Here is a 26,674-nt window from a genome sequence, read left to right as displayed (position 1 = left end):
GATGAATTATTTCCTTTTTTGTTTTTTCTCCTTATTTCAAGGAGCAAAAATGAGACAGGGAGAGAGACACAGAGACAGAGATGATAGGAGAATGAAACAAAGAATTTATTTTGAGGGCTTTTATCTCGTTTACTGCTTACTATGATCACATTCATTGCTGTGGTTTGGAACCGGGCTAAATCATCAAGTGTTACCATCAAGTGTTACCAGTCAGACGCATTGTCCTTGTTCTCCCTGAGGCAAAAGGAGGTGTGGCCAAATGTATTTTTCACCATTGGCTCAGTGGTTCGAATGCAAAATAATACGATTTTTAAAATGTCTTAGTAGTTGGTCTACAGGGGTGACTGGTCAGAAAATATGGAAAAGATCATAGCCAGCTTGCTTTCCCTGGCTTAAGCCAGTGCCAGTCCCTGTCCTAGTTTTTCATCCTCCAGCAACTGATAACAGCCAAAGCAGAAGCAGAACGAGCAGGTCCTGGGCTCTGTTTTTTGTTTGTGGTTTTGTTTTTTTTTTTTTTTAAGATTTTATGTATTTATTCGACAGAGATAGAGACAGCCAGCGAGAGAGGGAACACAAGCAGGGGGAGTGGGAGAGGAAGAAGCAGGCTCATAGCGGAGGAGCCTGATGTGGGGCTCGATCCCAGAACGCCGGGATCACTCTCTGAGCCGAAGGCAGGCGCTTAACCGCTGTGCCACCCAGGCGCCCCTGTTTGTGGTTTTTTTTTTTTGTATTCAATAGCAATCTTATAGAGATTCAAACATTTGTTTGCAAAAAAACCCATTAAGATGTGGCTACTTGCCCCCTCGATTTTCCTTGTGATCTGGTAAGTCTGAAGGTAGACCTCGCATGAAATTCTAGAAAAACTAAAGAAGAAATTTGGAGAAATAATTATAATTCCGTAACTATTTCCCCCTTTAACTCCATGACCCGTTACTCCTGACGTACCTTCAAATTAATTTATGCACATATTTTTTTTTCTCGCCTAGAAACTGGTCAAAATCCAAAAAGTGGCTTTTAGCACTTTTTGAGAAAAACATTCCAGATATGAAAACATACAGATCTGCAAAAGATAATTCCATGGTAAGTATCTCTGAGCTTTTTTGCCAAAATACATGGGATGTAACGTAATAAGCTATGATTTTTTAAATAATTTTTTTTTGCTAAAAATCAAGAGATTATTTAGGTAACATTTTTTGTGTCAAGTACCGTGTTGGTTGTTTACATACATTAATCTATTAAATAACCTCATACCAATGAGGTAGGTATTAATGGTCCTCTACATAAAAAAAAAAAACTAAGGCTACAGACAACAACACAGAACACGGGGCTGAGTTTTTTATTGACTTAGATATTATACCGTTGTGTCAACAGTGACAGGTGGGAGTTATGGCACATTAGACAAGGATAACAGAGAAGTAGACTTTGTTCTTGATGCCACTACCACTAATTAGTTCTCGCTTCAAAAAAAGGAGGTAGTAATGTATAATTTGAAAAGCAACGCACTGGGAGCCACTGTCCTAAGTGGCCTAGATCTGTGGTTCTTCACGTGAAGTTCCTAGACCAATGGTACCAACATCACCTGGGGGCCACCCAGTCAGAGCCTCTGGGGTGGAACCCATCAATCTGTGGTTTCCTAGGCCCTCCAGGTGGTTCTGATGCTTGTGTAATGACAAGTTCTCAACCCTGCCTGCTCATCAGAATCTCCGGGACCTCTTGAAAACTACCTGATTCTCCAAACCCACCCCCTCTGAGACTGGGGTTCACTTGGTCTGAACACGAGCTCAAATCCAGTCACTAGTCTCATGACCTTGCTCTTGGCTCAGTTTCTACACCTCCCTCATAGAATGTGGGGATTAAGTGAGTTAATATTTGTGAAGCAGTTAGAGAGTAGTGAGGACTACATAAGAGTTTATACCATGTGTTTATCATTGAATTTCAGTCCTTTTATTTATTTATTTTTTAAGATTTTTATTTATTTATTTGCGAGAAAGCACACATGAGCACACAAGCACGGGGGAGAGGGACAGAGGGAGAGCGAGAAGCAGACTCCCCACTGAGCAGGGAGCCCAACATAGGGCTTGATCTCAGGACCAGGAGATCATGGCCTGAGCCGAAGGCAGGCGCTTCACCTACTGAGCCACCTAGGCACCACCAAAATCAGACCTTTTAGTATCTGTAGATGATATCAAGTGTTTTTGTTTGCCTGCCTTTCACTATTATAGCAAGTGTTACTAAAAGCAACTCTACTTAACACTGGGGAGGAAGATCGCTTCAGAAACAAAGAGATGTCTGAATGTTTAGGTATCCCCCACCTGAATAAAGGGACTAGAAAGCCATTCTGGAATGCCCTTCATTGATACACAGTGTTTCAGCTGAGGATTCTGTTTTACAGACCCAGACAAACACATTTTTGTTTGCATAATTTTCCAGGATTTAGGGGTGAAGAGGCATGTGTATAACAGTACTTCTAGAGTAGCATTTCTTTTTCCTAGTCTGAAGAAATCAGACGTTTTTAATCGTAAGTACTCTCTCTATTTGAATAAAGACAGATTTTGAAGTTTGTTGAAGCTAATCCAATGTTGAAGACTTTGGGGCAGAACTCAGTTTGAACATTCATGAGCAGTTTTCATTTTTTTGCGGATCATTTCTGTTTCTTCCAGCAGTGTTCACACTGAGCTTGTGTTTTGTACCCAATTTTTTTTTAAATGTGGTCTAAGAAGAAAATAAAAGATTCCGTTGTCTTCTGTATAAGTAGATTTCAATGGCCTAGTTAAGCAGAAGACTGGAAGAAGTTTTTGTTTTTTGGAAATATTGCACACACATTTCATCACATTATAAGCATCAAGTGTGGCGATTTTTCCCTTGTTATTTGATATATGTATTAAACTAGTATTTTCACTTAAAATTAAGATTTCACCTACAGAATAGCATATCCAAAGAATGAAATCCACGTATAGAATTTTCCATGAGATATAAACTTTGTGTTATGATAATTTATGTTGTATGATAGAAACTAGCGGTAAATAAAATTTATACCTAAATAATTTTCAATTTTGCTAATCCATTGTTACAAAAACAATAACAGTAAGACATCACTAACATTTATGTGGAGCTTACTCTATGCTAGGCATAGTGTTACACATTTCACAAATTCATGACTCATTTATTTTTCACAACAACTCTAATACCCAGAAAACTGGGGATTATTAATACCAGAAAACTGAGGATTAGAACGGTTAATCACTTTTGAAACATTACGTGGCTTTGTAAGTAGCAGTACTAGTCTCTCATTGTGTATTTTGTTTGAAAGCGATTTAGCAGTTATTTCTTGTATCATGAGATCTGAAGTAAAACTACTACATGATGGTACAATATAGTTCTCTTAATCCCTAATCCATGAGAGTTGTGAGTTGTGTTTTTCATGGGGCAGTACAGCTCAGTAGCTAAGAGCATGGGCTCTGGAACCAGGGCCAGGCTCACAGGGTTTGAATCCCAGCTCAACCACCTACAAGCTTCCTGTCCTGGCAAAGTTCCCTAACTTAATTGTGCTTCAGTTTCCTCAAATGTAAAATGGTGATGATAATAGTATCTACTTCTTCGAATTGCGGTCAGGATTGAATGGTTTAATATTTGCAAAGGACTTAAAACAGTACTTGCCTTATTAGCAAGCAATTACTAGGTGTTAGCTACCATTATTTTTATCACCTAAACCTGAGTTATTTAAGATTCAAAGTACATGAGTAACTTAATGAAAATGTGTCCGAATTTCTTTCCCATGATGAGGGAATGACCATTGACAAAGGTGTGACTGGGAAACCTCCCAGTGAAGAAAAAGCTTTCATGGAATTTGGGTGATGCCCTGAGAGCAACTGTAGGTGTCCTTGAATGGCGCCCTGATCTTAGATGACACCATTCCAGTCAAATGTCAGTTCTCTGCATATTGTGGTGTTTATACTATATCCTGGCTTGGCAGTGCTTTCTCCATGGTGTATAGGCTGAGAATCTTCATGGCAAATGGGGGAAGGGTTTTCTCTGGAATGCTCCAGATAACTGTGTTTCTGTGTTGTTTGCATTTTCCTAAAAGCAGAGGTTTATTTTAAAAATTTGTCAAAATGATAATATATACTAAGTTTTGTTTTAAGGACTTTATAGGTAGTAACTGATTGAATTATCACAACAATCCTATGAGGTAGGTACCATGTTATGAACATTTTATAGATGAAGAAATTGAGACACAGAGCTTAAAGTAACTTGTCCAAATTTACCCAGGTCTTGAATAACTAACCTGGTCTGGTTCCACATGTAACGATCTTGGGAGTTGCCACTCCAGTCTAACAACAAGTAGAAGGCTGAACAGACCAATAATAAAATAATCAGACTGGGACTTTAAAACAACTGTGATTAATATACCAAGGACTCTAACACATAAAGTAGACAGCATACCAGGACAGATGGACAATGTAAGCAGAGAGATGGAAATCCTAAGAATGAACCACAATTACATGCTAGATATAATAAACACCATAACATAAACGAAGGATGCCTTCGATGGGCTTGTTTGTAGACTGGCAGAGCTGAGAAAAGAATCTCTAGAAGATATATCAGTTGAATCCCCCAAAACTGAAAAGCAAAGAGAACAAAGACTAAAAAAAACAAAAACAAAAACAGAATACCCAAAGACTATGGAACTGTGGGACAATTACAAAAGAGATAGCATACATACAGTGGGAATACTAGAAGAAGAAAGGGAGAAAGGAACAGAAGAAGTATTTGACCCAATAATGACAGAAGTTTCCCACAATTGATGTCAGACACCAAACTATAGATCCAGGAAGCTCAGAGAACACCTAGCATGTAAACACCAAAAACATATCATTTTTTAATTACAGGGGGGAAAAAAAGATAAAAAATCCTAAAGAAGCCAGAAGGAAAAACACCATATCCACAGAGGAACAAAGATACGAATTATATCTGACTTCTTTGAAAACCATGCAAGGCAAAAATAGAGTAGAGTGAAATATCAAAAGAGTAGAGTGAGAAAACAAAAAACACCAATCTGGAATTCTGCACCCTGTGAAATTATCCTTTAAAAGTGAAGGAGATATAAAGGCTTTTGCAGACAAATGAAAAATGGGGGGGTTGTTGTCAGTAGACCTTCCTTATAAGAAATATTAAAGGAAGTTCTTCAGAGAGAAGAAAAATAATATAGGTCAGAAACTCAGATCTACACAAAGAAGGAAAGAGCATCAAAGAAGAAATAAGTAAAGGTGAAATAGAAATTTATTTTCCTTATTTTTTTTTTTAAAGATTTTATTTATTTATTCGACAGAGATAGAGACAGCCAGTGAGAGAGGGAACACAAGCAGGGGGAGTGGGAGAGGAAGAAGCAGGCTCATAGCGGAGGAGCCTGACGTGGGGCTCGATCCCATAACACCGGGATCACGCCCTGAGCTGAAGGCAGACGCTTAACCGCTGTGCCACCCAGGCGCCCCTATTTTCCTTATTCTTAATTGATCTAACAAGTAACAATTTGTTCAAATTATAATAGCAACTGAATATATGTTATAATTTATTCAAATTATAATAAGCAACTTATGTGTGCTCGTATATAAATGAACTGATTATGTAGGGTTATCTGCATGTCTGTCTGTAGCCTTTATCATATCCTTCTATAATAATAATCCAGTAAATAAAATATTTCTCTGACTTCTGTGAGCCCCTTTAGCAAATTAATTGAACCTGAGGAAGAGGTTGTGGGAACCTCTGATTTCTACAGCCAATCAGTCAGAAGTACAGATAAAAACCTAGACTTACAGCAGGCATCTGAAGTCCAAGGAGGAGACATTGTTAGAACCTCCAATCTTTAGCTAGTTGGTCCAAAGTACAGCTAATAATCTGGGCCGTGACTGGCATCTGAAAGGCAGGTGGGAGGGTGGGGAAAGAGTATAGTCTTGTAGGACTAAACCCTTAACATGTAAACCTCATGCTATTTCTGGGTAGATGGTGTCAGAATTGAGTTGAACTGAGTTGAATTATGGGGCACCCAGATAGTGTACTGTGTATTGTTTATTGTTGTTTGAAACTCCCCCTCACATGTACACACACATTAGAAATTAGTACCCGAACTCCATAGTGAGGATGTCCTCTTTACCACTCCTTTTCAACATAGTACTGGAAGTCCTAGGCAAGAAAATCAAGAAAGGAAATAAAAGTTACACAAATTGGAAAGAAGACATAAAACTGTCTTTGTTCACAGATGTCATGTTCATATTTGTAGAAAATCCAAGAGAATCACCAAAAAGCTACTAGAACTAATGAACAATTATAGCAAAGTTGTAAGATACAAGTTAATATCCAAAAGTTAATTGCTTTCCCATGTACCGATAATGAATGAATGGAGTGTGAAATTAGAAACACAATGCCATTTATGTTAGTATCCCCCAAAATGAAATACGTAGGTATAAACTTGACAAAGATATATAAGGTCTGTATGAGGAAAGCTACAAAACTCTGATGAACGAAACCAAAGAACTAAGTAAATAGATAGTTCATGGATGGGAGGATTCAATACTGTCAAGATGTCAGGTCTTCCCAACTTGACCTATACATTCAATGCAGTCTCAATCAAAATCCCAGCAAGTTATTTTATGGATATCAACAAACTGATTCTAAAGTTTATATGGAGAGGGAAAAGACCCAGAATCACCAACACAATATTCAAGGAGAAGAACAAAGTTCTTCAAAAGAACAATGCTACCCAACATCAAGATTTACTGTAATGTTATAGTGTGGTATTGGTGAAAGAATAGACACGTAGATCAATGGAACAGAATAGAGAGCCCACAAATAGACCCCTTTCAATATAATCAACTGACCTTTGACAAAGAAGCAGAGGCAATATGGTGAAACAAAGATAGACTCTTCAACAAATGGTGTGGGAACAACTGGACATCCACATGCAAAAAAAAAAAAAAGAATCTAGATAGGGATCTTACACAATTCACAAAAAATTCACTCAAATGAATCATAGACATAAGTGTAAAATGCAAAAGTATAGAATTACGAGAAGATAACATAGAAAACCGAGTTGACCTTGGGTGTGATGATGCCTATTTAGATATAACATCAAAAACACAATCCATGAGAGAAGATGGAAGTGTATGAAAAGATGCTCCACATCATATGTCTTCAGGGAAATGCAAATGAAAACAACACTCAGATAACACTCATTCTGGCCAGAATCTGGAACACTGACAGCATCAAATGCTGGTGAGGATGTGTAGCAACGGGAACTCTCCTTCATTGTTGATGGGAATGCAAAATGGCGCAGACGCTTTGGAAGACACTTTGGTGGCTTTTTACAAACAAAGCATCCTCTTGCCATGAAATCTAGCAATGTGCTCCTTGATATTTACCCAAATGATTTGAAAATTTATGTCCACGCGAAAACCTGCATAAGGATGTTTATAATAGCTTTATTCATAATTCCCAAAACGTGGAAGCCACCAAGATGCCCTTTAGTAGGTAAGTAGATAAACTGTGGTATGTCTAGGGAATGGAATTATTCAACACGAAAAAGAACTGAGCTATCAAACCATGAAAAGACATGAAGGAACCGTAAATGCATATTACTAAGTGAAAGAGGCCAATCTAAGAAGGCTATGTAATGTATGGTTTCGACTATGTGATATTCTGGAAAAGGCAGGATGTGGAGAAAGGAAAAAGATCAGTGGTTGTTGGGGAGGGAGGAAAGATACACTGGCAGAGCACAGAGAATTTTTAGGGCAGTGAAAATAATTTGTATGACATTATAATGGTGGATATATATCATCAGCATTTGTCCAAACCCATAGATTTTACAATGCCAAGAGTGAACCCTAAGGTAAACTATGGAATTTAGGTGTTTGTGATGTGTCAATGTCCTTGATCCATGGTAAAAAAAAAAAAAAAAAAAAAAAAAAAGTACCATTTTTGTGAATGATATTGATAAGTAGGGAAGGCTATGCATATGTGGGGTAAGGGTTATATAGGAATTCTTGGTGCTTTCCTCTCTATTTTATTGTAAACCTAAAATTGCTCTAAAAAATAAAGTCTTTAAGAAAAAATAACAACAACAACAAAAAACGAAGCCAGGGCTTGAACCAATGCAGTAAAGCAGATGGGCTCTAGAGTCCCTACTCTTAATCACTACGCTACCTGTAAGTATATAAATCCCTTAGCATGCCTCAAGCTGCAAACCTAGGAATGGCAAAAATATTATATTTGAGATATATAAGGAAAAATGCATGGTCTTTGTTTATTAACATCATTCTTCATCACATAGCTGTGGTTTGACAATATGTATTTCTTTTAAACAGACATTAATGCAGGCTATGCTGGATATCATAGAGACAGAAAGAAAGGAAGAAAAGAGCCCCAATTATGGGCTCTTACTACTTTGGGCTTCTCTGTCCAATGCTGTCCCTGTAAGTATATTAGTAAAGTAAGGGTTACATTTCTGTCTACAGCAATTTCAGGTTTTTTTTCCTTCATTATTCTTTCTTTTTTTTCAGTCTTTTCACTTCTTTATAGAAAAAGGCTACAGTGGATTTGGTTGTGAGCTAGAAAAACAAAACTGAATGCCTCATGAAATCTGATAGGATCACAAAGGAGGCAAAGCCGAGATGTCAAGTGCATTCTGCCCTCTGCGAGGCAAGCTCGTAGCAGGCTAAGGGGAAAGTTTGCACTTTGGGGTCGGTTGTGACAACACCTGCATATGGAGCACTTTCTTTGTCAGGCAACACGCTTAGTGTTGGTGCTGCAAAGATGCGTAAGTCTTGACTCCAACATTTTACTGGGGAGAGAGTAGGTAAATGGATAGTCTGGGGTAGAATTGGGCTCGAATCAAGATTACCCCCGCCAGAGCTATAGAATCTCATGGAGGTAATTTAAACCCTCAGCCACCATTTCCTTATGGGTAACAAAGGGATAATACAACTCCTGGTATGGTCCTAGGACTTGGGTGCTTGATAAATGGTAACCATCCCTTCTCTATAAGGTGGTTGTGAGGATTCAGTGAGATACACCCAGCTGGTGCCCAGTGAATATTAGTTGTCTTCCCCTCTACCCATTCTCCTGCACACCATTCCTGTTTGTGTTTCTTGGTGTCTTGGTCCTATAAGCTTCCCCATGAATGGAGATGGTGACAATGGAACTCACAGTACTAAAGAGAGCAGAGGCTTTTTAACTGTTTCTTTTTAAAGCTGTTATGAACTAGATTAAAGCCATGTGATATGTCTGTCCCTTCTTGTCTAATGCACATCAGGGAGGATTTCACATTACCTTAAGCCGCACTGAGATTATTTGAGAAATTAGAAGGTAGTCTTTTTTACATGTTTGTTTTCTACTGAACAGGAATATTCAACCCATCTCTAATGATAAATGTGGCCATTTCCTTTTTTCCTCTAACAAATAGAAATGAGATATTTCAGGTATCATGTATTTCTCCTTCCTCTTAGTGAACTTTCTTTTTTTTTTTTTAAAGATTTTATTTATTTATTTATTTATTTATTTGACAGAGATAGAGACAGCCAGTGAGAGAGGGAACACAAGCAGGGGGAGTGGGAGAGGAAGAAGCAGGCTCATAACGGAGGAGCCTGATGTGGGACTTGATCCCAGAACGCTGGAATCATGCCCTGAGCTGAAGGCAGACGCTTAACCGCTGTGCCACCCAGGCGCCCCTTAGTGAACTCTTTCTAAGTACTGATAGTCTAGTTTCTTTTCACGTGTCGTCAAACTAATTAGGTAAAGAGCAGAAATAGAAATTCTGGCCTCTCTGCCATATGTAGTTCACCTGGCATGGGCTAATAAACATTGTCTAATCCTTTCCCCTTCTTTACGTACCTCTGATATCATGCCCTGATTTCTCTTTGCATAATTTTCTTGGATACTGATTAAGCTATAGCAAAATTAAAAGGCCGACATCAGAACAGCTCCCAAAGCAGCAACAAAACAGCCACTCCTGTCACAGGATTAATTTTCAAGATCTCATTAGAGGGATCCTCCAGAAGAAAGGGACAAAAAGCCCCATTGATCTGACTCAGGGGAAGTCAGTTCTTTGGAATTTGTTCCCGGCACCGGCCTGAAAGGACTTAAATCATGAATTTCAGAAAGAAAGTGTCTGATAGTTAGTGAGAGTTCCATCTTGTCGGCTCTTATTGGCATCTCCAAGAGGCAGCTGGTGTGCAGTCAGAGACCCTGGAAAGGCTTTAGAGTCAGGCCCAAAGCCAAATCCCAGTGCTGAGTGACAGTGAGCCAAGTGTTTAACCTCTCTGAGCCTCAGTGTTCTCATCTATAAAACAGGATGAATGTCATCTACCTCGTAAGATGGTTATGAGCATTATATTTTTAAGATATGGAAAGTGGCTGACAGTCCCCGCAACAAAGAAGGTGCTCAATAAATGTTAGCTTTCTTCTTTTATAAGAAGTGAGGCCATCGTTTCAATCAATCATTACTTTCAATGGCCCATTAGTAATAAACTGCCCTGTCTTCCGAAACTGGACCACTCAGATGCCCCAGGGTGGGAGTGGCCACTGCTGGCTGGCTTCTGTGATCTCCCATCACCTTCTAGAGAACCCTGACGAGCCCCACCAGCAGGACAGGTGGTGGGGCCTGTCCTCTCTTGGTGCCCAGGTCAGGTTCTCTTCTCTCCCATTCTGGGCTCTGCCTCAGGGCCTGTGGAACTCAGAGCTCGGGCTTGAGATAGGCTGGAGGTAGGACAGATCACTAGAGGACTCCATTGTGGTCGGGGTGAACTTTGAAGACTGGTGCCAAATATTAACCATAATTTGCGAATTCATTTGAATGGGAAGACCATTTCCAACTTCCAAGAAATTCCTGCCAAATGAACTTTTTAGGAACATTTTTCCAAAACGAATCTCACCGCTGACATTTCATCTTTGTTATCGCTTCTCCCAAGCTCTTTCTGAATCCTTTCAGTACTGACCATGACCCCCCACCCTACCCTGCCTCAGCCTCAACTCCCACAGCCCATGTTGTCTGCCCCACCCATTGCCTGTACACTTAGCTCTTTCTTCTCCTAATTGTATTACGTATCCCCAACTAGATGCGAAAGTTCTTTGGACAGGAATGATATCTTATACATGGTAAACACATGATTGTAGAAGACTGTCTGACATGTTACAGAGACTCCATCAGTATTCGTTAAATCTTTTTTTGAATGGGGGAATAAAGGATGCGGAAGACCATACCCATTTCATCTTCTCTTATTGGACAGGACTTTCCTCCTTGTCCCTTCTCACCTTTGTTCTTACCCCAAAAGCATTGCAGTGGCTGCTTGTGAAGTTCAGTGAGCAAGGTGGCCCTTCTCCTTTTTGAGCAGCCCTCACCATGGACTTGAACCCTTTGGTAGAATACTAATCACTACTTTGGGGAGCAATTTTTAACTGGGAGTGCACAAAAAGGTCTTTTTTTCTTGTTTGTTTCAGTAATATATGTAAATTTCTTATTTATTCATTACTGTCTTTTATGTGACTTTTCTTTTTAAAAATGTAATTGAGTTTTTTACCAAATTTAGAAATAATAAGTAGCACCTTTGTACAGTCATTCATAATTTAGCTGATTTTCTTGTGTTCATTATAAAATAAGTACCCAATTTTTGTGAATCTCTAAAACTCCAAGCACTATGTAGTATAACTCTGAACTACTCTTTTGTATAACTGAAAATCTATGTGCTATCCACTAAGCTATTTTTCCCCCAATATGAACTCTGACCCTTTAAATGAGATGAATTGAGTATGGAGTGGTTATTAATTAAATCCAGTAATTCAGCACTTCATCCATAGATAATAGTAGCAGGGGCCTGAGTGGGGAGACAGGAGAAGAGAGCTTTCTGAGCATGATTCTTCTACTGTAAAATGGACCGGATGATGTCCAGGGTAAGTCTTCGGTAATCTGAATCATGCCACAGAAAGAGGCTCTCCAGATGGGGGTGGCCTTGGTTCTCCCATTCACTCTGTTTATGTACACAGTACCGTATTTGTATTTACCCTGGCACCGTGGGTTTCACGCCCCAGGGGGGAAAACAATGAGGAGCATTGAATTTGGCTTGACCACTTCCCTTCAGACAGTTGCTCTTCCTTTTTTGGCCACAGAGGGGAGTATTGGGATTACGTAAAGGTACTTAAAGTTCCCTCGCAAAAGAGACAAGAAGATTTCAGCGTTTTAAATATGAAGTATTGTCTGAGTCTTTCAGGACTGATTTTCCTAGATGAAATTTCTTTTACAATACATGTTTCCAGAAAAGATGCAAGGGAAACCCAAACTTCTTTTGTTGATTTTGTATAGGTTTCCTTTATTGTGTAATCTAAAAATAGAAGCAAAAACCTCTACCCGAGTTAGTGGAAGGTTAATTTTTGAGATGTCTGTCAGTATAATTTTAACCTTGTAATACCACAGTGAGGAAAGATGTGAAATAATTTTCTTTGGTCTAGAAAGAATTTGCAAGCATGCCATGTTCAGTAACATTCAGTTGTGAGTGGACCATTATGTTTGATATTGAGTACATTCATAATTTAGTTTATGGGATTTGAGGTATATTTTTCTGGGCTTATTGGAAATTACCAAATTTTATTTGCGGAATATATGATTTGCTCATTCATTTCTATTTCATGGATATTAAATTTTAAAATATATTTTCATTAGGATTAACATTTTAAGTATCACAGTTTGTTGTTTCTGAATATTTAATGTGTGCACATATAATATTTTATAATATGTATTAGCAAAAAAAAAAATCCTGCTTCATTTTGTAGTAAAGATAATCTGTAAAAGCAGCAGAGTTAAACTATAGTGACAGAATAAAAGTATAGATTTGACCTTTCAGAGGTCTATAACATCTCTATTGTTCATAAAATCTAGTTTTTTTCCCAAAAATGCTTCATACCAACATGCTTTTAAGTTTAATTTAAGCATTTTTCTGGTTTCTTTTAATGTTTATGGCTAATACTAAGTATGCTTTTATTCATTTTCAAAGAAGGTTGTATTGTGTGATACATGTTTTTTGTTTTGTTTTGTTTTTTTAAGGTTGCATTTTGGACACTGGCATTTGTCTTCTCTCATCCCACTGTCCACGAGACCATCATGGAAGGCATAGCTTCTGTATTTGGAACAGCAGGTACTAAACCCGAATGAGCTTACCTAGTTGAAGAAATATCTAATGTGCACTTGTCACACGTTATGGGCAAAGCTAAATGCCCAGAATTTTATAGAAATTGAACATAATCCAAAATTGAACACAAGTTGTTGTGTGTTTCAGGTTCTAAACATAGAATTTAATTACTGTCCAGGTAATTTTAGAAGTCATCTAATCTAACCCCCTTACTTTCCAATTCATGAAATAAATGCTAGAGAGATTGTGATTTGCCTAATTTCCCTACTTAAACATATATATATATATATATATATATATATATATATATATATATATATATATATATATATATATATATATATATATATATATATATATATATATATATATATATATATATATATATATATATATATTATATATATATATATATATACACACACACAGGCTTTTTCTTCAGATCTCTTGGCCCCTCAATTATTTTTGGAATTCAGAATTTTCTAGATTTTGTAAAAAGTAATATGGTGCATATATTACATAACACAGATGTCAGGTAAGGTTTGTCACCAAAGGAATTGTCTTAAAAGTTAGAGATTTGGGGGGTTAGAACTGTAGATGGGAATTGCCACCTTGCATTTTTAAGGTCATTGTTTTAATTGTCATCTGTTTTAAAAAGCAGAAATAAGCTTGAAGAGAGCACTCAACTATTTGTTTATTTAGCTTGATTTGACCTGTTTGGAAGTAGCATCTTTTAAAAAACCTTAAGATGTCAAATTATGTATTCTGATATAAAAAGAATAATAAATGACTTGGGAGAAAACAATTTACCAACAGGACAAAAGGTAGGATGCCAATTAACAGCTTCCCCCTCCCTGCTTCATGATTGCTGAAAATATTTTATTTGAAATTTTTTCTCTATTTTCTGCTACTTCTTATTGAATTAAACCAAAAAGCAAATTGGCTTGCTCAACATGACTATCCAAGCCATACTGTCTCTGAGCCTTGAGTCTTACCTCATAGAAATAGTGAGGATTAGAGTCACTGAGTAAAGCAATGCTAACGAGTTGGATTCTGGAGACACATCAGTGAATAGAAGAGAAGACTACTTGCCTTTATGCAGCTTACCCCTGCAAAGCTAATGGAAATGCGCATGCCCGCACGTTTACAAGCAATAAAAGGGAGGGCATCTTTGTCGCATATTTGACTTTACCATTTCCTTTTTTTTTATAATTTTTATTTTATTATGTTAGTCACCATACAGTACATCCCCAGTTTTTGATGCAATGTTCCATGATTCATTATTTGCGTATAACACCCAGTGCACCATGCAATACGTGCCCTCCTTAATACCCATCACCGGCCTATCCCAATCCCCCACCCCCTCCCCTCTGAAGCCCTCAGTTTGTTTCCCAGAGTCCACAGTTTCTCATGGTTCATTCCCCCTTCTGTTTACTCCCCCTTCATTCTTCCTTTCCTTCTCCTACCGATCTTCCTATTTCTTATGTTCCATAAATGAGTGAAACCATATGGTAATTGTCTTTCTCTGCTTGACTTATTTCACTTAGCATAATCTCCTCCGGTCCCATCCATGTTGGTGCAAATGTTGGGTAATCATTTTTTCTGATGGCTGAGTAATATTCCATTGTACATATGGACCACATCTTAATCCAGTCATCTGTTGAAGGGCATCTTGGCTTCTTCCACAATTTAGCTATTGTGGACAATGCTGCTATGAACATTGGGGTGCATATGGCCCTTCTCTTCACTATATCTGTATCATTGGGGTAAATACCCAGTAGTGCAATTGCTGGATCATAGGGTAGCTCGATTTTTAACTTTTTAAGGGATCTCTACACTGTTTTCCAAAGTGGCTGTACCAACCTGCATTCCCACCAACAGTGTAAGAGGGATCCCCTTTCTCCACATCCTCTCCAACATTTGTTGTTTCCTGCCTTGTCAATTTTTACCATTTCCTTACTAGAGTCTTCGCCTCATTTATGGTTCTCCAAAGTCCTGGTCTTTAGGAAATCAAGAAGTAGTTATGGGATGGTGGAGACAATGCACGGAGCCTGTCTGACCCAAAGGCTACAACAGAAATGTTACATTCATCTGAATGTCTATCATACTTGACTCTTGAACTCTTGAACACAGTTCAGTGGAGAAAGACAAAACCTTTATTCTTTTTCTACATTCTGGTTTATTTTTAGAACCCATTGTTCTCCACTAACAGATGAATGGTCCTTCAAGCAGCGATACTAGTGTATTAGCTACATATATATCAATGCTTTCAGTTTATAAGACTCTTGCGAACTTGCAAACAATTTACATAAAATATCAAAATGTTTTTCGCTGTGTTTATACAGAAGCAATTCAGATCAATTCATGTATAAGATGTAGTAGCAGCTCAGGAATTTAGATAGGAGAGAAGACTACTCATTCACTCTTTGGAGGTTGATATTAAGCAAGATATCCATGTGCCCATAGAAAAGATCCTGTCAAAGAAAGCACTTTAGAGTGCATGAAACAAGACTCTGACTCAGTATAGCAGTTCTCCATTCTTAGGCTCTTTGCTATTACAAGATCACCATTTCTTTCTTGGAGATGTCCTTAGTGACTTGGGTACCTCCCCACATGTCTATGGCCTGAGCACTCACCACTAGAGCCCATCCCAAGCAGGTCGCTCACTTTCTTACAAGTTTCAGAGTAAAAGCTGCTATTGAATCATTGGTCCTTTATGTCGAGCTTCTTTTACTTAGCATAACGTTTTATTTTGTATCATGATGTTGTACATTAATTGATTTTCACATGTTGAATCTCCCTTGCATTCCTGGGATAAATTCTACTTAGTTATAATTTTTATGGGTATAAAATATCCACATTACCTATAGGCATTTATATCCATATAGCAGATATCATTTTTATGTCGCCAGATTCAGTTTGCTAGTATTTTATTAAGGAATTTTAGGAATTTTACATCTATATTAATAAAGGATTCCTTTTCTTGTGTTTGTCTGGGTTGGGTATCAGGATAATTCTGGCTTTGTAGAATGATTTCAGAAGTATTCACTGGTCATATTTTTTGGAAGAGCTTGGGAAGGATTGATGTTAGTTATTCTTTAACCGTATGATAGATTTACCAGTGAAGCGATCTGGTGCCGAGATTTTCTTTGTGAGAAGTTTCTGATTAATTCAATCACTCTACTTGTTACAAGTCTATTCACGGTATATATTTCTTCTTTTTTTATTGAAATATAACTGACATGTAACATTGTATTAATTTTAGGTGTACAATAGAATGATTAGATATATGCATATACTATGAATTGATCACCGCAATCGACTTAGTTAACATCTATTATCACACATTTATAATTTTTCTTGTGATGCAAACTTTTAAGATCTACTCTCTTATCATTTAACTTATCAACTTTCAAATTCATAATACAGTGTTGTTAACTGGTCACCATTGCTGGACATTGCATCTCCAGAAAAATAGGGACACTGCATGAATTTCTGTGTCATCCTTACACAGGGGCCATGCTAATCTCTATATTGATTCACGTTTAGTAACACTATTTTTTCTTGGGTCAGTTTTGTAGTTTGTGTCTTTAAGGAATTTGTCCATTTCATCTAGGTTATTTAACTTGTTACATGTAATTTCATATTATTGCTCATACTTATTTATTTGTATAAAATCACTAGAAAAGTATCCCTAATCCTTGATTTTAATAATTGTGTCCTCTCTCTTTTTTTCTTGGTCAGTATAGCTAAAGGACCTTCAGTTTTGTTTTCAAGACTGGCTTTTGGTTTTGTTGATTTTGTTTAATTTTATTTTTTTATATTGCTTTTCTGTTCACTATTTCATTTTTTCTATCCTCTTCTTTATTATTTATAACACATAACTCTTTATTAATATTCTTTATTTTGTTCTTTAAACACAATTTTTCTCAGTCTTTGAACATATTGAAAATCTCTTATTTAAAGGTTGTTTTTTGGGTTTTGTTTTTTTCTTTTTTCTTTTTAGTAAGTCCGACATCTGGGTTTTTTCACGGGTAGTTTCTACTGATTGCTTTTTTCCCCTGTGTATGGTCTGTATTTTCTTGTTCCATGTATTATTGCATATTTCTCATTGCATGTCTTGCATTTCTTTTAAACTGGATATTTTAAATAATATAATGTGGCAACTCTGGAAATCAGATTCTCCTGTTTCCTCGGGGTTTATTGCTGTTGCTGCTTGTCATAACCTTGATTGTGGGTTTGTTTATTGACTTTTGTTAACTAATTCTGGAAATTTTGTATTATTATATTATATTTTGTATTATTATCATGTGTGGCCACATATGTTTCTGCTCGTTTAGTTTAGTATTCTGCTAATAGTTGGACAAAGATTTCTTTACACTAAGAACCAATAAGACTCCCAGGTTTGCATGCTTTGGATTTTGTTTGCTTGTTGGAACATGCCTTCAACACTCAAGTAGGCAGCTGGTAGCACTGCCTTAACTTTCACTTCCCACTTGCACAGAACCTCAAGGTCAACCATAGGTCAGACCTTAGAGCCTTCTCAGGTCTTTCCTGAGCCTGAATGAGGCCCTGGGCATTGGTGCAGCCCTCCACAAGTGCACGCATTTCTATAGTCCCATGAATACATTGGACCTTTTCAAAGCCCCTAGGGTGTCTCATTCTCTAACTTTTCATTTTAACCTTTTTGATTTGCCTGTTGTTTGTCCAAACTGTTATCTATTGCCTCTGGTAGCTGCAAAGTTAATTATCCTTAAAGGTTTCCAACAAATACCCCTGGGGAAAAGACTTTTTCCACTGTGTGAGTTCCAAGTCAGGTCAGATAAAGATAGTTTTATAAGTGGGACCTTCCACAGAACTGCCAGACAGGTCAAAAAATGAGAATTCTCTAGGAATGAGGTCTTGAAGGAGTCCCGATCTTATCCTGTCCCTTCTGGAAACTGCTGGGCTGCTGGTTTGCACTGTGATTGTAGGCTATTGGTTTTCAAGGCTACCATGGAGCTATGGAGTAGTTGTTTCTTTGGAGATGTGTACCTGCTGATGAATTCTGAGGGTTTTCTGTGCTTGGAACCTTTTCCCTTGTTTTTATTCATCTCTTAGTCGGCTTGAGTGTCATTTCCTCAGATAGAACTTTGAGGCTTGCCCTGTCTGAAGTCACTTTCCCTAACTCTGCTCTTAGTTATTCTCTGACTCACCGCACTATTTCCTTCATAAGTATGATTTTTTTTGTTTATCTATCTATCTATCTATCTATCTTCTGCCTCCTTCATCAGAACATAGTCCCTCCAACAGCAGGAACAATGTCTGTCTTGGTGTCTGTAGGATCCCCAGCTGCCTAGAACCCAAATTACTCAACAAGTATTTTCTGGATAAATTTAATGAACAAATACAAGAATATTTTTAAGAGATGAATGTCTTAGTTTCACTTTCATTTGAAGTTTTATCACCTATCCCATTAGACAGCTTAAATGAAGTGAGCATTTTATGTAAAGAAGTTTTTGATAAGTTTCTGCCCCTAAGTTTTGAGTTAGTAGAACCCTGTCTCAGCCCATATCTGATCCATTTGTTGAGACACTCAGTAGTCTCAAGTCCAAGAATCCACAGAGTGGTAATGAATGCTACCATGTCTCTAGGGTTTTGAACTCTATAAAAGCATCTTCTTGATTATGACTCTGTCTTATCCATTGATCCTGGGTGAAATATACGTTATCAAATTATCGAGGACCTGATGAAGAATATTTTGCTTTGTTACAGAGTTTTTGGGCATAATTCCTGGAAATTAGTCATTTTGTTTTAAATTTTAATTTGTAGATCACCACACATTATTTCAGTTGCCTGTCATAACCTCAAAAACATAGTGCAAATATGGGGGTCAGAATGCCTTCATTCAAGTTCAGTCTGAGATCCTTACTACTGGTTAATTCCTTATTCAAGTTACCAAATTCTTTAAGCTTTTTTCTTCTTTGGGCAAATGGCAAAATAAGAATGCCCAGGTCATGGAGTTACTAGGAGAATATGGTAAATATATAATAGCACAATGTCTGTCAAACTGTTTTCATTTTATGAACCTTAGCCATGACCAAAACTGATATGACCATATCAGTTATATGAAATTTTATAATCTTGCCATATCGTGAAAAGAGTGACTATTATGACCTTGAATTTTTCTACTTCTAAATATTAGTCAGTGTTACTTTTCAAAATATAGTTTTCAGGGTGCGTGGATGGCTCAGTCGGTTAAGCATCCAACTCTTGATTTCAGCTCAACTCATGATCTCAGGGCTGTGAGATCAAGCCCCACATTGGGCTCCACACTTAGCATGGAGTCTACTGGAGATTCTGTCTCTCCGCCTCCCTCTGACTCTCCCCCCTCTCACATGCACACATATATGTTCTCTCTCGGTCTCTCTGAAATAAAAAATATATATATATTTAAAATATTCAGTTTTCTTGAGTATTTACAGCAATAATTGAATTATTTTATATCGTTTGGCCATCCCTTTAAAAATACTGAATGCAGCAAAAATATAGCATGAAGATATTGCTGTCTAATATTACCCTAGGAGGTAGAAATAGTAGCAACAATAATAGCTAACACTTAGGTAACAGTAAGTACCAAGCCCCGTTCCAAGTACTTTTCTTATTGACTCCCTTAATCCTTGAATCGGCCCTCCTAAATGTTATTTATCTGCATTTTAAACCCGAGGAAGATGATGTGCCAATTAGGTAGCTTACCCAGGACCACACAACTAGTAAGTGACAGAACTGCAATTGGAACCAATGTCAGTCTGGCTCAGGAGTTAATAATACAAATGATCAAATCTCCTTATTTCAAAATTGCACTCAGAACATCTGAATTAACATGCTGAGGTCAAGTTGCCGGCTTAATTTCCAAGTCACTAACATATTAATCTTCCTAAAGCACACCTCTAGTTATAGTGCACGTGTGTTCAGAATATATTCCTGGAGTCACAGGCATACCCCTGAGCCTGAAACCATAGCCTGGTGGTCGGATCCACCCTAGCAGTCGGTGTAACGATCTAACCAAGGTGGCCCCTTGAATACCCTCTAAAGCCGTCTTCCTTTTCTTTCTGCTGTGCTCCTTAGTGCACCTGTAACACTAAATGTGATTTAATTTTGATGCCTTTAGAAGACCATACATAAGTAAACTTGTGGATTCGAAAAGGTATTTTCTAAACTATGTACATCATTTTCGGGTCGGAAAATACCACTACCATGTTCATAGCCAAGCTGATTTCTAAGACAAATATATTATAACTGTCAGGACAGTGTAATTTACCCCACCCAAAAAAATGGCGGTTGATAATAAACACCATAAAAGAGAGCTGGTTTGTGGTGTATGTGTAGAATCAACTTTGCTTATTGTGTATCCGTGCCTTCTTCTGACCAACCTGAACACAGGGTCCCTAATTAATGACATCTGAGGCTCTGTTCCGTTAATCACCAATCCCTTGGTAGGTTCAGCTGCTCTACTGGCTCTTTCCCTTTGATCTGTCAGAGCCAGGTCCTCTGTACGCAGCAACATTCCATGACTTCCCATCTCACTATAATAAAATCTAAAGCCTGCATGTGGCCTTGAAGGCTTTTTGTCATCTCAACAATCTTGTCTCTGTCACCTGCCTCTTATTTATTTCACCCCAGCCATATCCATTAATTCACAAATATGTATTGAGCTTCTGTTTCGTGCCCACAGTTATTTTAGGAGTTTGGGGTGCACAAGAAAAACAACAATTACTTCCCTTTGGTGCTTACATCCTGGTAGGGGAGACGGATAATAAATAAATGTAATGCAGAAGTAAACCCTAAAAATATTAGATGGTGACAAATAGTATGTAGAAAGAAATCAGAGCAGAGCAGGGAGAACAGGTGGGAGCATTCAGTATCTGGATCAGAGTGGGTCTTGTGGCCAGTGAGATTCAGGAAAGGACTTGAAGATGGTTAGGAGTTAGACAGGCAGGTATGCGGAGGAAGAGCTGGTTGGGGTCAGAGACTGCAGGTGTGGCCTCATTGTGTTCTCACAGAATTCTCTCAGATCAACATCATCAGTGGCATTTTCGTGGCATTTTGTCCAGAGAAGAAGGTCAGCATATTTCTAACAGATTAGAAATAACCTGATTTACCATATTAGGAATATATGAGGAGATGTCATGGCTTTCAGTCCCACGGACATTTTCCCCTTCTTTTCTTGACAAGCATATGCATAGTCCTTCCTAGTTTCCATCCTTCCAAGAATCTCCAACATCATGGCTTCCAGACTTCCATTTTCACTGACCTCCTGCCCCCATGGATGGGTATTTCAGATGTAAAAAGTTCACTGGGGGACACCTGGCTGGCTCAGTGGGTTAAGCGTTTGACTCTTGATTTTGGTTCGGGTCATGATCTCAGGGTTGTGAAATCGAGCGCTGCGTTGGGCCCTGTGGTGGGCATCGAGCCTGTTTAAGATTCTCTCTCTGCCCCTTCCCCCTCTGCCCCCCTGTAGTCTTTCTCTCAATACTTTTCTAAAAAAAAAAAAAAAAAAAAAATTAACTGCAAGGTGATCTCAGCAGAAATTCCGGGTGGGTGTATCTTCTCTTCCTCATCTGAGCCCCTCTAACGACCACTGGAGATCACGCCTCCTGCCCTCCTGCGGCTCCATTCACTTGCCTGATCGCTGAACTTTGTCATTTCTTCTTTTTTCTCCACATTAGTCTCTCTGGTTACTCCTATAATCTATCAGCGAGGGTTCTTAGAGGCAGCTGCGGAGCCTAACTAGAGCAGACTTAGTGAAAAACCGAATGTATTACAAGTCTATGAGTTCACAGAATGTCTAGGAGGGCTGGACACCCGGGCTCGGAGGGCACACAGCCTGAAATAACGCTCCAAATCCGGCTGCAGAGCTGCTGTGGCAGGGGCAACACTGCCACTAATGCCAAGCACTTCGTGGCCACCAGCCCAAGACGCTAATGACGCTGGGTCCTCAGGAACTTGATCCTGCAAAACTTGCAGTTGTTGCCATGGAATACTTTTTCAGTCTCCCCTTCTTTATATCACTAAGTCTTGATGCAAAGCCCAGGTTGGTTGATCTGATTGGCAAAATCTTTTCTTCATGGTGACACCCTCGCTTCAAGGGTGGCAAGGAAAGCAAGAATCTGGCATTTTTTGGCATGGTGATGGTAGGCAAGCTTCTGTGAAAACATAGCATTCCGATATTGCATAGCCCAACACATATCAGTATGTGTATGTAACAGAATATATATCTTTACATGTATGTACATGAGGATAGGAAATAAGCATGTTTAGTATATTACTACATAAGTAGATTTTTATAAATATAAACACATTTCATAAATGTAACTCTGTGCCTTTATAGCTGTATATCCGTGTGCATTTGCACATTCATCCCTTACCTGTTCCCAGGTGAGGAGACCCCTTGCGAACAGATTCCACGAAAGCAGACAAAGTACAGTTAAATCTTCTCACCTTTCTCATGGACCTTTATACTTATATGAACTATGAATTTAAAAAAAAAAACAGTGCAATAATTAACTGACAGACCTTTGTATTGACCAAAGGCAAATGCTCATCTTCTGTATTCCATTTATTTAAAAATTCACACCCTTTCAGTTTGAACAGACTTGTTCGAGAAAGATAGAGACTTGATAGACTAGAAAGAGAAAGATAGACTCTCTACACTTGATAGAGAAAGGGAAGGTTTTTTCTAAATCTCTTCATCTTCCCATAGGGTTTTATTTATTCTCAATATAGTGAATATTGTTGTACCCATAGAACTGTTCTAAGAAGAAAATTAAGGTACTTGTATTGTTACTTTAACATTAAGCTACATCTTATGTCATAATTTGGTTTTATTTAAGTATTTGCATTTTAATTTAAGTGTCAAGCAATTAACCTACCATGATGATTTGCTTCTCTTTTTTATTTTGCTTAAGGTGTAGGAATACATATTTAGATGCGTCTTGCATTTTTAGCATCATTGTACTTTGTATTTTCAAGATAACTACTAAAGGACTGCTGGATCGTTAAAAGATTAACCAACACAGCATAAATACTCATGAGCAACTGACCAAAAGCAGTCTCAGGCATTAACATTTGGGTCCTATTTAGACTATTATAAAGCAATTTTCCTTTCTAATTCTGGACTCCCATGGTGAATGTCTGCCCACCAGGAGAGCATCATTCTGTCTTAAAAACAAAATGAATAAAAATGCAATTGAAGTTTTTAGCTGATTATATTGGCCATTTCTACTTATTCTTTTTAATGTAAGGGAGAATTAACACCTTTTTGTCATGCAGTTTTACTGTTGTTTATTTAAAGGAAAAATTAATAAAATTTTTATGTTAATATACAAGGAGCCAGATTAGTTAATAGAAATGCTTCTACGTAGAAACGATCCCTGTCTTACATAAAGTCATCATTAGTGCATCATAAAAGGTATATTACCAGATTTCCATTGGATTAGAGTCAGGAACTTGATTCATGAGTTTCGATCGGGCCACTCACTAATAGTATGACTTCGGATGCGGGAGAAAATTTACTCATTGCCAACCATTGTTCTTTGGTTCCCTTGAGTTCTGAATTAGCAGCAATCCTGACTGGAGACGTACTGAAATTGACACTGTCTGAGTGGCCAGATGCTCTTACATGGTGACATTGACTTACATGGCCACACTCACCATACACTGGTGAGAAAAGATTCTGTCTCTGCTCTGAATTATAACCAAGTATAAAAACTAGAAGAGTGGGGGCGCCTGGGTGGCACAGCGGTTAAGCGTCTGCCTTCGGCTCAGGGCGTGATCCCAGTGTTATGGGATCGAGCCCCACATCAGGCTCCTCCGCTATGAGCCTACTTCTTCCTCTCCCACTCCCCCTGCTTGTGTTCCCTCTCTCGCTGGCTGTGTCTCTATCTCTGTCGAATAAATAAATAAAATCTTTAAAAAAAAAAACTAGAAGAGTGATAAATGACGTTTAGAACCTATGGTGATGTCCTAGGCAGACTCCATCTTGTTTGTATTATTTTAATTAGTTCATCAGTTTTACTTCATTGCATTTAAACATTTTCATTTATTCTCGAAACCTTACCTATAGTCACTTATTACCTATATTGTAATTTGTATACAACTTCCCTGCACTTGAATGTGTCTCAATACCATCTTGCCAACCAATAACAACATTCTTGGAGGACTCCAACATGGCATATCAAAGACCTAAGTCCCTCCAGCTTACTGAGAAAGCTCACTTGCATTGTCCCAACCTGCCAGGGCTCAATGGCTGATAACCAAAGTTGTGTCTATGATAGATTCTTAGCCCTCTGTTGCCCAAAATATTGAGAAAAGTGATCATATAGTAGAGCCAAGGGCACTTCAATGGAGTCATGAACGGAGGAAAGTTATTAAAAAATTTCTCTCCACTCCCACTGTTTGCTTGACAATATGAACTTAATATGGTGGTTTTGAAGGCTATAACATCATACAGGAAATTTCTTGCATAACCTTGTTTTCCTTTGCTAGCCCAGCTTTTTATTTTTTTATTTTTTTTAAGATTTTATTTATTTATTTGACAGAGAGAGAGAGAGCCAGCAAGAGAGGGAACACAAGCAGGGGGAGTGGGAGAGGAAGAAGCAGGCTCATAGCGGAGGAGCCTGATGTGGGGCTCGATCCCATAACACCGGGATCACACCCTGAGCCGAAGGCAGACGCCCAACCGCTGTGCCACCCAGGCGCCCCTAGCCCAGCTTTTTAAATACAGAATGGACCCAGCAAACATTCAGTAGTTTTCACAAACTACTTTCCATTCATCTACCTCGAAGACCATACATTGATTACCTAAGAAAGTATTTATTAATGCAGAACATTCCATCTGGAACTGTTCCATTCCATTCTAAATATATAATTTTATCTTCTTCTTCCCTTGACCTTAAAGACAAGATGCTGTCCTTTAGAATGCACAACTTGTTGCTTTCCAGTCTACTACCTGAGCCAGGAAGGCCAGGGTGAAACTCGCCCATAAGATTTCTGTCCCACGAGAGATATCCCAGGTGGCTACGTTTCCACCAGCATTTTTTGCCTTTCATACCTGATGTCTGTCTTCTGATACTCTAACTCGGGAGATTGTGTGTGAAGTCACTCTCTTTTATTGCCTAGCTTCAACAGGCTGAAAGAGATCCTCGGATAGCTGTAGATCATTTGATATCCTGTTCAAATTTACAAGCTTGGAGACAGGTCCTACTCTGGCGCTTCTCATTTTATTAAGTCTTCTGTTATCTCACTCAGTAGGCACTGTTCATCTGCTTTATTTATCCTCTACATTTTTCATTCTGACACGGCTCTTTTTTCAGTGTGTTCTGTTAGAGACTTATTCAGGCATTCAGATAGTCTTTCTTCCCCTTTAGAAAATACCGAGGTAAAGTCCTTGAGGTTGGGTTGACATGTCTCCAGAGAACACCATCTAAAAATTCAGAATCATTAGGTAGAGTTTATAAACGAAGGGTATTTCTAGGTCAAAATATATTTAACATTTGATTATCTGCCTCCTATTGTCTTCTGTAGTCAATCTCTCTCCCTTATATTTATTATCAATTGGACTATGTCCTGTATTCCTTGAAAAAGTCACTGTAATTATAAAGCAGGCTTCATTTCATATTCCAGTAAATAGAGAAACCAATAACCTCTTTTCAATATATGAAAGAAATATTTGTGAAAATAACACAAAGTATTATTTTTTTCAGAGGAGAATCTTATATGGTTGACTTAGTATAGTGGCATTAAACTTTTCTCGAAATGATAGAATGGGGTTTGGGATATTTTTATATGTGTATGTCGTGGAAGAAAGGGTGGGGTGGAGGGTCGGTCTGTTGGTTACCATCTCCTCATCTTCCATCAGTAATAATAACCTGTTTTAAGCAACATTGCATTTCTTGGTTTCTTTCTTTCTTTCTTTCTTTCTTTCTTTCTTTCTTTCTTTCTTTCTTTCTTGTTTTAAGATTTTATTTATTTATTTTAGAGAAAGAGCATGAGCAACGGGGAGGAGTAGAGGGAGAGAGACAAGCAGACTCCTCTCAGACTGTGGAGCCCGATGTGGAGCTCAATCTCATGACTCTGAGATCATGACCAGAGCTGAGATCAAGAGTCAGTTGCTTAACCAACTGAGCCACCCAGGGGCCCCTCCTTGCTATCTTTCTCAGTCCATTGCTATCACTACCCCCTTCAAAGAGAGTCAGGCTATGGTTATGAATGCCAAACTGAAGTCACTGAGCAGAGGCTACTTCCAAAAGGTTATTGCTTATAATGCTTCAATAGACATCAGCCAGAGTACCGTGCACTGGTTATCAACCCCAGAGGAGGATTCTAAGCGCTCCTGCCCGTTGCAGCTTGGCATCAGAGTCTTTAGGGAAAGCACAGTGCAGTGAAGCACTGGATGGAACAGAGCACTTCCTTTACATAGAGAAGAGACAGCAAAGTCAGCTTTGGTAGAGGGTGCCGGTCCCCCA

The 26,674-nt window shown here is 38.3% G+C and overlaps 1 protein-coding gene and 1 non-coding gene across 3 annotated transcripts in view; one reads left to right on the top strand and one right to left on the bottom strand.

The window, feature by feature from the left end:
* Positions 1 to 26,674, top strand: part of LOC103664036 (24-hydroxycholesterol 7-alpha-hydroxylase) — a 90,991-nt gene that overhangs the window by 22,513 nt on the left and 41,804 nt on the right. For both annotated transcript variants that reach the window (XM_008691836.2, XM_008691839.2), the window contains 3 exons: positions 987 to 1,080; positions 8,358 to 8,465; positions 13,085 to 13,175. In XM_008691836.2, the coding sequence (XP_008690058.1) occupies positions 987 to 1,080; positions 8,358 to 8,465; positions 13,085 to 13,175 (293 nt within the window). The remainder of the gene's footprint in view (positions 1 to 986; positions 1,081 to 8,357; positions 8,466 to 13,084; positions 13,176 to 26,674) is intronic.
* On the bottom strand, positions 16,639 to 16,742 carry LOC121105746. The gene has a single exon (XR_005838395.1). It is a non-coding gene; the product is annotated as a U6 spliceosomal RNA (small nuclear RNA).

This window comes from Ursus maritimus, unplaced genomic scaffold (assembly GCF_017311325.1).
Source record: "Ursus maritimus isolate PB19 unplaced genomic scaffold, ASM1731132v1 scaffold_29, whole genome shotgun sequence".
Lineage (NCBI taxonomy): Eukaryota > Metazoa > Chordata > Mammalia > Carnivora > Ursidae > Ursus > Ursus maritimus.
The sequence above is the reverse complement of the archived record's forward strand: the minus strand, read 5'-3'. Positions and strand labels throughout refer to the sequence as shown.